At 37.6% G+C, this 11034-nt stretch overlaps 1 protein-coding gene across 1 annotated transcript in view; it reads left to right on the forward strand.

Annotated features, from left to right (window-relative positions):
- The window catches only part of LOC124805745 (protein inscuteable homolog), a 153218-nt gene extending 146063 nt beyond the window's left edge, over window positions 1-7155 (forward strand). The window contains exon 10 of the mRNA XM_047266313.1: window positions 3656-7155. Coding sequence (XP_047122269.1) covers window positions 3656-3787 — 132 coding nt within the window. The 3' untranslated portion in view covers window positions 3788-7155. The remainder of the gene's footprint in view (window positions 1-3655) is intronic.
- Window positions 7156-11034: the final 3879 nt, after the last annotated feature.

Consider the following 11034-nt stretch of genomic DNA (forward strand, 5'->3'; position numbering starts at 1 on the left):
CTTGACGTTGACCTCCACCTGTCCAATGGTCAGCTTCACACGTCCGCCCACATCAAACCCACCAACAAGCAACAGTACCTCCATTATGACAGCTGCCACCCATTCCACATCAAACGGTCCCTTCCCTACAGCCTAGGTGTTCGTGGCAAACGAATCTGCTCCAGTTCGAAATCCCTGAACCATTACGCCAACAACCTGAAAACAGCTTTTGCATCCCTCAACTACCCTCCCGACCTGGTACAGAAGCAAATAACCAGAGCCACTTCCTCATCTCCTCAAACCCAGAACCTCCCACAGAACCACCCCAAAAGTGCCCCATTTGTGACAGGATACTTTCCGGGACTGGATCAGACTCTGAATGTGGCTCTCCAGCAGAGATACGACTTCCTCAAATCCTGCCCTGAAATGAGATCCATCCTTCATGAAATCCTCCCCACTCCACCAAGAGTGTCTTTCTGCCGTCCACCTAACCTTCGTAACCTCTTAGTTCATCCCTATGAAATCCCCAAACCACCTTCCCTACCCTCTGGCTCCTCCCATTGTAACCGCCCCCGGTGTAAAACCTGTCCCATGCACCCTCCCACCACCACCTACTCCAGTCCTGTAACCCGGAAGGTGTACACGATCAAAGGCAGAGCCACGTGTGAAAGCACCCACGTGATTTACCAACTGACCTGCCTACACTGTGAAGTTTTCTATGTGGAACTGACCAGCAACATTCGCATGAATGGACACAGGCAGACAGTGTTTGTTGGTAATGAGGATCACCCTGTGGCTAAACAAGCCTTGGTGCACGGCCAGCACATCTTGGCGCAGTGTTACACCGTCCAGGTTATCTGGATACTTCCCACTAACACCAACCTGTCAGAACTCCGGAGATGGGAACTTGCCCTTCAGTATATCCTCTCTTGTCGTTATCCGCCAGGCCTCAATCTCCACTAATTTCTAATTTGAATTTGCCGCCGCTCATACCTCACCTGTCTTTCAACAACATTTTTGCCTCTGTACTTCCGCCTCGACTGACATCTCTGCCCAAACTCTTTGCCTTTACAAATGTCTGCTTGTGTCTGTGTTTGTGCGGATGGATATGTGTGTGTGCGCGAGTGTATGCCTGTCCTTTTTCCCCCTAAGGTAAGTCTTTCCACTCCCGGGATTGGAATGACTCCTTACCCTCTCCCTTAAAAGCCACATCCTTTCGTCTTTCCCTCTCCTTCCCTCTTTCCTGATGAAGCAACCGTTGGTTGCGAAAGCTTGAATTTTGTGTGTGTGTTTGTGTTTGCTTGTGTGTCTATCAACATGCCAACACTTTTGCTTGGTAAGTTACATCATCCTTGTTTTCTTATATATATTTTTTCCCCCCTCCAACTTCATTATATGCCTGTAACGCTATAGCTTGGGAGCACGGATTCAGTCTAAAACACGTGTCTTGATTCGGGAATTCTTCCTCACCTCCTCATTTCTTACTTTATCCTTCTCAGTCTTCTGAATAGTAAATCTAAGGAATTACATTCTTGATGCCTGGAGTCTCAATGTCTCTCTCTTTGTGAGGGCCCATACTTTGATACTGTAGGTCAATATTGGTGTGTCATAGCTGATGAATGTCACTAATTTTGCTTTTTCTGGAATTTTCTTGTCCCATAGTAGGGTTTTCACTTGTTTTTAGAAATCGGCACTCTTTTGTTCTGTTAGTAATCTTGCGGCTAATCGAATTATCGCTGGTGATTATACTCCTGAGGGCGGAAAACTGTCCACATGCTCTAGCTGGTGGTCTCCAAGTTTCACACTTACAGGATTCCCATCTCTGTTGACTGTCTTCATCTCACTGATGTGAAGGTTGAACTCCTGGAACTGGGATTTCCACATGTTTGGTCTGAACTTTGTCTTCTGTTTCACCCCAGATCATGACATAATCACAAAAACAATTGCATTAATTTCACCAAAGCTTTTCCTGGTGTTCTTTATATCATACATAATAGTGGTGAAGAGTAGTGGAGACAGTGCACTGCCTTTTTGAACTCCGCTCTTGGTCTTAAACCTTGAAGGTCATCACTCTCCAACTTGTACACAGCTAGTGCAGGCCTGAAATAGCATCTGGATTTTACTTACCTGTCCTTCAGGTACATTCTTTTTCCTCTGGCACTCCAAGATCTTTTCCCTTGCAACACTATAAGATGCCTTTCTTGTATATAAGAACACAGTTAATGGGCCTTCACCTTTCTCCTAGCGTTTTTCCATCAACATGCTGGTACTGAAAATTAGATCCACTGTTGATATGTTATTTCTGAAACCAAACCACTCCTCTTTCAGCTGTGGCTTATGATAATTCTCAATCTTTACTCTATGATCTTCTCTAGAATTTTCAGCTCATGTGCCAACAGAGTTATTCCTCTATAATTAGCGGGCTTTCATCTACTGATGTTCTGGAACAGAGTAATTATGACACCCTTTGCTCCAGTCTGTGGGCATCTTGTTGTCTTTCCACGTTGCATTGAATGAATGTTCTGTGCAGCCATTGTAAGTCTTGAATGCCCACTGCCCTTTCTTCTGCACCTGGAGATTTTCCTTTAGACACAGATTTTAAAGCTGTCCCTATTTCTGTCCAGGTGGTGGAAGGGTCCTCACTGTAGATTTGAATATCTGGTTCTATGTTATGTTCTTCAACTGGTCCATTCAGTAGTTGATAGATATGGTCTTTCAGGACTTTTCTGACATTAGAACATTTTCTAAGCAGATTTCCATTGACACCTTAATGCACCTTTATGACATATCTTTGTTTCCTCTTCTGTGACTGCCAGTTTTTTTCCCCCGGTGTAAGTCGGTGTTTAAAGAAAAGTGGCCATGGGAAAATGTGCAATGAGCTAATACCGTAACTGAAGTACACAGTCAATGAACCCAAGTATGCAGTCTGTGAACCTTGCGAGTTAACTTGACTGCATCATTAATGGCTACAGTGCCTGTTTTTATACAGTGTCTGTATCTTCACAATACAATGTTCTTTGGACATACATGTATATTTGTCTCCCTGTGCAGGACTCACAAATTGTATGAGCATACGTGTTGTGACTATGTTGCAAATGGAAGTTTGGATCCATCCTGGAGGTGTGATCAGATAGCCAAACTGGTTAATGTGACCACCTGCAATTTGTGAGGTCCTGGTCTGGCACAGATTTTCACGTGTTGCAAACAGCCAATGTGAGTGCATAGTCACAGAATGCAAATCTATTTCATAATTAAACTGACTGGTCCTAAGAAAAATGTACTGTACGCAACTGGAAAGTAAACAATAATGCAGCACAGCACTGATTGGGTTGGAACACTTCATGTGATTGTTGGATAATTGTGTTTGCTCCTGTGTGTTAATTTAAGTGCCCTGACAAGTGCACGCGATATAGCTTCACAACCTTTCCTTTGCTATACCTCTGTCAGTAATTGTCACACTTTCATGTGTATTTCACCTCAATTTTTTCCATTACTGTGTACATGATCTGAGTGGATGTAACTTTAGCAAAATTTCTAATAATGCTAATCCTTATCATAACTAATCTCCTTTTGGTAGACAGTTCTTACGTTTTTTTTCTTTTCAACATAATATTTTCCACATGATTCACCTCAAATTCATTAAAAGATTGTATCAGTAATGTTTTATTGTTCACAGGCTGCTCTTCGCAAAATAGCAGCCAACTGTGGTACAGAGGTTATTGAAGAGCTGGATGCCATGGAACTTGTGGAACCCCGTCTGCTGGACTCTTTCCTCTTGTATTCCTCTCGTCAAGAAAGTTATGTGTGAGTGAAGTAATTTTGGCTGTGATTAGCTCTCTATGGAGGAATAGAAACTGCTCATATTGTGTGTGAGGGTAAAGAAATGTGAACCCTTTATACTGATACATAGTGTCAGAATGTAGGTGGATGCACAAAGCGGTAAATGGATTTGCTGGACTGAATGGAAGAGTCTGAATGACACAACTTTGTGTGTGAAAAGTCAACATAACATCATCAGTTAAAAGCAAAGATGTGTTCTAATTAAGTCTGAGGATTGTGATGTTTTATATGTTGTCCTTAAAAACACTATTTTCACACAGTGAATAAATAATTGCCTGAGCTGTCTCCAAAGAAGAGTTTCTCTGTGTGTCATATAAACTCAGAAAAGTCTTGTTTTGACACAGGCAGATGTTTGTCTATTGGCTGTGAAGGTGTGTAAATGATTTAATTGTTAATGATTCAAAAACAGTAAAAAAATTACCAAACAGAAAACCCACCAAAGACTTGAATCATAATATTTTAATAAAGCTGTTGTGTTATCAGTATCATCATGCAACAGAGGCTCAAGACTTTTCTCCAAGTTTATACAGGGACCAAAGAGTTTAGTCAGACCATAGTTACTGGAAGAATGAAGATTGTAGTTATTAACTGGATTGTTGCAAGTAATGTGACCTAAGTGTACAGTTATAAGAAACATTCAATTATGACATGAACATTCATCTCATTTTGAGTACACAGTGTTCATGATGTGTATAAATAAATGACAGTTGCTGTCTAATAATATTCGTACACAATGTACTTGTTTGTGTAAAGCTGTTCACTTAAGAGAGTTATTGTAAATTTTAGGATGTGTCAATGTTTCAATGTTTTTATATAATATTCTAAGTCATGTGAGGCATTTTGTTGGCTTGACAATCTTGAATACTCAATGAGCAAGCATATGTCTATGGGTGAACAGAAATTGGATTATGTCTTCAGACTGTGTAAAATTCTTAAAAGTCTCTGATTTGTTAAATCAGCTACTCTTTTTCTTTTAGACTGCAAATAATTCCTCTTCTCTTTTGTTTTAAACTCTGTATTACTGCACTGATTGTGGAGTGTACTGTGAAATAGGCAATCCCTTAAGATTAAGACATTGTGCTAGATTGAGATTTGAACCCTGATCATTGCAGGCAATACTTTGCCAGCTAATGCACTTGGAGAAATTTTATGAACTGTTTGAAACCTCCAGTCTAACTGTAAGTAAAAAGGCAGCTTGAAGTCTGAGTCCTGCACAAAGTTTTAATCTAATGAGCAAGCTCAAGGTATAAATGTAAACAAGTGGTAGACCTGATTAATGTGCATCTGTTAAGTATAAAGAAAACATTTGACACATTGTTACTTATAAAGCTGTTGTTATGTGACATCTTAGTATCACAGTGATTTCTTAAATTAATTATTTCATTCATACTTTTAGGAGATTAATTGAATAGTTTTTTTTACAGTTTTGTATTAGTTCCATTATATTTGAACTGGGAAGATGTCAGAGTTTTATATGAAGCACTTTTTAAAATTCACAATTTCTGGTAACAACTCAGTTTAGCTGGTTCTGCATAGTTCTGACTTACAAAACAGTGACTTGATGAATGCCCATATCTTCATTTCACCGCTGCACAATTGTACCTACCCATTATTTAAGCATTTTTAGTGCTGCCTTGCACTCGTTAATGATATTTTTCTCTTCCTGCCAGTTAACTGAGGGATTCTTTCCTTTCACTTTGATAAAGTAGTTATTTCTTCATGTATCGTATACCCAGTGGAATAAAGTATCCCCAAAACTCTCTCTTCTGTATGTATATCCCCACCACAGCAGCAATACCACTCAGTAATTCTGCTTTCAGCACACCACCTGTCAGCTCCATGGCTATCAGCAAACTTCATTACATTTTGATACTCACTATGAAGTCAAAAGGAGGACTTTCTGCACAAATACGGTGCAATAAATTGATTAGGTAGGGAGGATTCATGTCTAATATTTGCAGAGCAGCCAGAAAATAAGTTATGATTGGAAGGAAATTTGGAGGAACTTCTAACAGAGAGAGTTGTGATACAAAAAATGTAAATATAGAAATCAGGGAAAACAGCAAATATATGAAATGCATGATTTTTGTGAATAATGGAAGTAGTCAATAGTGAAAGTCACTCTCACTTTAAGGGTCTTTATGCTTATTGTTCTCATATGACCTTTTTAAACATGAAACATTCATGACTATTGCAAACACTGATATCAAACACACATTTAATGTACTCAATTGTATTATAGTTCTTATTAGAGGGACTAGTGTGTGGTCTTCATAAAAAAGTTTGCCTACACTTAACAAGACACAAAGTTTGCGAAGTTTGCGCTTCAACATGTGTAAATTCAAACTGTTTTAAGAAGCATCTGATGTAACAGTGGTCACATTTGTTAAAGTGATCCAAAGATTGTGCTGTGTCCTGGTACTTCTTTTTCATAAAAAGAAATTGTGATATTAGACCTTAATAAATCTTAGGAAGTCACTATTGCACTCATTAACAAGATCATCTTTTACTCTGCACAAATTATGTTTGTCTTATAATGCAGAACACTTCGTTTCTCAGCAGACAGTAAGCTCCAATATACTATTCTAGTAACTAGATGGGAATGGGGATAGGCATAAAGTCAAAAATAGGTTTGCTCCTGATGTGAAGCATGCAGAAACTGTATTTTGACATGTTTTACTGTTGATGTTGTCACAAAATAAAAGTGTAGCGTTTGTTTTCTTGTGTAGAAATGACTATTAGAAGCATGCTTTATATTTGCTGTCTGATGATTTACAAAGAGCAAATACTGCAGAAGATGAATCCTTCTCTGACCATTTCCGGCCTAAAATACTGGGAGCTTTCCAAAGTCATAATACAGTGTAGTATATAGGAAGGCCATAAGCTAAAATTGAAACTGTGGGTACGTAATCACAGTTGTTTTAAATTGTTAAGTAGTTTGAAGAAATTTAAAAACCTTTTACTGAGAGATTAATGATAATGAAATGCCTGGGATAATTGAAAGACTGTGTGGCTAAACCATGCAGAAAATGCACTAAGTTAATCAACCATTGTAAACACTGTTACACACAGACAAAATGTTCATAAAATGGCATACAAATTAATGATGCCAGGTTTTGTACCAGCGAGTTGGTGTCCGATTGCTGACACTGTAGGAAATATCAGTGGATAAAAAGTACAATATGTGTGTTTGTATTCAGTCTCTGCATATGTCATGAATGTGTGATGATAAAAAATGAATTCAGTGTACGTAATAAGCATATAAATCACTTAATATAAGAAATAATTTCAGGTCCTAAGAAAATTAGTTTCAGGTTCTTTTAATAGAGGGAAACATTCCACGTAGGAAATATATATCTAAAAACAAAGATGATGTGACTTACCAAATGAAAGTGCTGGCAGGTCGACAGACACACAAACAAACACAAACATACACACAAAATTCAAGCTTTCGCAACAAACTGTTGCCTCATCAGGAAAGAGGGAAGGAGAGGGAAAGACGAAAGGATGTGGGTTTTAAGGGAGAGGGTAAGGAGTCATTCCAATCCCGGGAGCGGAAAGACTTACCTTAGGGTGAAACAAGGACGGGTATACACTCGCACACACACACATATCCATCCACACATATACAGACACAAGCAGACATATTTAAAGACCATAAGCTTATGTCTGTGTATGTGTGGATGGATATGTGTGTGTGTGCGAGTGTATACCTGTCCTTTTTTCCCCCTAAGGTAAGTCTTTCCGCTCCCGGGATTGGAATGACTCCTTACCCTCTCCCTTAAAACCCATATCCTTTTGTCTTTCCTTCTCCTTCCTTCTTTCCTGACGAGGCAACCATTGGTTGCGAAAGCTAGAATTTTGTGTGTATGTTTGTGTTTGTTTGTGTGTCTATGGACCTGCCAGCGCTTTTGTCTGGTAAGTTTCATCATCTTTCTTTTTAGATATATTTTTCCCACGTGGAATGTTTCTCTCTATTTTTATATATATATATATATATATATATATATATATATATATATATATATATATATATATATATATATATATATATAAAACTTACCAAACGAAATTGTTGGTATGTTGATAGACATTCTATCAACGTACCAATGATTTCAAAAAACAAAGATTAAAATTGAAATGTTCAGTTGTCTTTTTAATCACTGTTGAATACAACAACCAATATGCAGACATGACAAAGTGAGTGCTATATCAACTTACTGCACTGTAAGTCAGTGATACATGGTTATGTTACATATGTGGCATTATTTCAAAATCATTGTTACCAGAAATTGTCCCTTATAGCATGTCTGCTGCAAAAAATCTTTTAATTTCACTCTGATAGCTCCAACTTGCTATCTGTTTATGATGGAAAAACATAGAATAATTAATTAATTAATTAACTCTCTCTAATTAAAAATAAGACTATAGTTCATAGACCTTGGCCTCAAGTTTCTTTGAAGATGACACATAACAACAACAACAACAAAACAATTGACATAAGGTAAAATAGCCTTGAAACCTAAATGGAAAAGACTGTACTGTACTGGCAAAGGATAACTTAAGTTGAAAGTATGTCAATCTCTCATTATTGCTGTAAATTTTTGTACTTTTGTGTGTACATAAAAATGTTGACTGAAATTTAATTTGTATCTATCATTCTAATGGCCAAAGAAATTAAAATGCAATTATAGTGAAAACTAATGTATATGTTTGTAAGTTGGCAAAGCCATAAATCAGAAAAGTTGCCAGTTGGTTTTTCACATTACTTTGATGCATGCAATTGTTCAGCTATCTCTTCACCATGTCAATAGACAAATCTTCTGTGCCTTTTTCTCATAAAATAGATATCCAACACTTCTTGAACAGGTGCTGTCCAGTCACAGAATAATACCCCCAGTCATTTCGTTCCATTCAGGACTGTAATAAACAAACCACATTTTCTGTGTAGGCTTCTGCGCCATATTGCTCTGAAATGAGGAAGATACTGCTGATCCCCCTTGAACTATTATTCTGCCCGCCACCCAATCTACTCAATGACTTGCCCAGTTCTAACATGGAAAGGTTGCTAGTCATGGGATCAACAATTTGAAATCATTTATATGGTGATATATTCTGGAATTTTGTGTTACTCTCAATAGCTTTAAAAATAGTGGTGTAGTATGGTATAAATTGGTTGTGTAGTGTAATAGCTAAGGTAAGGGTCACAAATGCAAAAGGTTGTGGGTGCGAATCTCACCAGGTGCATTAAAATGTATTTTTAATTTCAATCAAAATGACTTTGATCATTATTTTTGTTCTGTTAAGTGACATGAATGTATTTTTTTTTAAATTTCTGTACCTTTGCCTCAACATTTTAATTATCATATCAACTTCTTCAATCATTCTTGTTTTTCTTCGTATCATTCTTTTTCCACTTGGCATTTTTGTGAATGGGAATTAAATTATATTTATTTATCTATTATAATATTTAAACATTCGAAAATGTCAGTCTATCAGTTAAAAAACAAAAGTCAAGATAATCTATTTATATTGAGTGTACAATGGTGTCAAAAATGTATTTTTCATTACAAGATGTGTATTTTTTTGGATAGTAATAGTAATACAATCATTTCAAACAATAAATTCCTTTTGCTCTACGGACAAATTATGAGGATGAAGATTTAAACGAAAGAGGAGATTGTAAATAAGATGAAACCAATCAAAATAGAAATAATGAATGCAGTAATGTGGATGAAATAATAGAATGACAAAACTAAAGAAATTAAAGCAAACATAAAAATAATTAAAATCACATGAACAAAGATTCCAAGTGGAAAAAGAAAGACGGGAAGAAAAATAAGGGCAAATGAAAAATTTGATACAAGAGAGTAGGAACAAAAAATTACCCTTAAAATCAGGTAACTGAATAAAAATAATGAACCAAGTAATTTCTTTAAGATTTAAAAATAAAAATTAAAACACCTGATGAGATTAGAATCCGAAACCTTCTGTATGTGAGGCCTATACCATCTCCATTGTGCTATGCACCATATTTGTATAAATTAATTTGTTTCGAGCTACTGAGATTTGCACTTTTTTTTTTTCTCCACTGATTACTCACGAATGAGTGCCCACCAGGGTGAAGGGCTGCAGGGTGTGTTACATGGGATCTTAAACTACATCACATCTTAAACTACATCTAAAAGTCGAATCCCACATCTCCTTTAAGTCACTCCTTCCACTAATCCCATTTGCCCATAGGTCACATCTGTGTGAAAGACACAGGTAAAAGACATGTCCTACACATTCACCAGTTTCTACTTAGCCCTTTCATTGGCAGACCCCCAAGTGAAAGCAGAGAGGTTATCTACCAACTGTGTGACCACAGTGCAACATTTTATAAACCAAACATCGATCTGTGTGAATGGCCACTGTTAAACCACAGCTAAGGAACTGGACCACCAAGATGTGAAACATATTGTTCAGAATAATGTGGTCCACTTGTCAGTGGATGTGACACATGTTGTGCCTAGTAATGAAATGAAAAGGGCTACAGAATTCATTTTTTTGTTTGCTGGTAAATGTTTGCAGCCATGGTACATACGGAAATCCTGCTGCTAAATGTTTGCAGCCCTGGTACACAGTGAAATCCCTCAATCACAGTACTGCATTACATCACTAGAGGAGCCAAAACAAGACGGCTCAGCCTGTTGATTAAATGGCACCATTTTGTTTTGATTTCTATAGTGGCATGCTATGGTACTGTGTTGATGGAACTTCAATGTGTACCAGGATTGCAGGCCGGTACCTGCTTACTTTACTGACTGTGTAGATCATGCACTGCATCAGCAGTCTGCCTCCATTGCATTCTGGCTGTTGCTGTTACCTCCCAGTTGACCACATTCAGAGCTTCAGCATCTTTCTATGCATCATCTTCCCATGTGTTTCATGGTCTACCCAAGGGCTTTTTGTTGTAATGTGAGCAATGAAAACTTGCTTAGGTAATCGGATCTGGTATATGGATTATGTGACCCGTCCATTGAAGTCATCTGATATTGTAAAATGTTGGGCTGGTTCACGATCTTGTGTACCTGCTAATAAACAAAAAAATAACTTGAAAAATGTATAAAGTTCTGATTACCACATCCAAAAAAGTGATTGCCCCACATAAATAAAATGGCTGTATATCTGTGCTTTTGCAACAGAAGCTGAAAGGGGGCCTGTGTATATCAT

Source organism: Schistocerca piceifrons, chromosome 7 (assembly GCF_021461385.2).
Source record: "Schistocerca piceifrons isolate TAMUIC-IGC-003096 chromosome 7, iqSchPice1.1, whole genome shotgun sequence".
Classification (NCBI taxonomy): Eukaryota; Metazoa; Arthropoda; class Insecta; order Orthoptera; family Acrididae; genus Schistocerca; species Schistocerca piceifrons.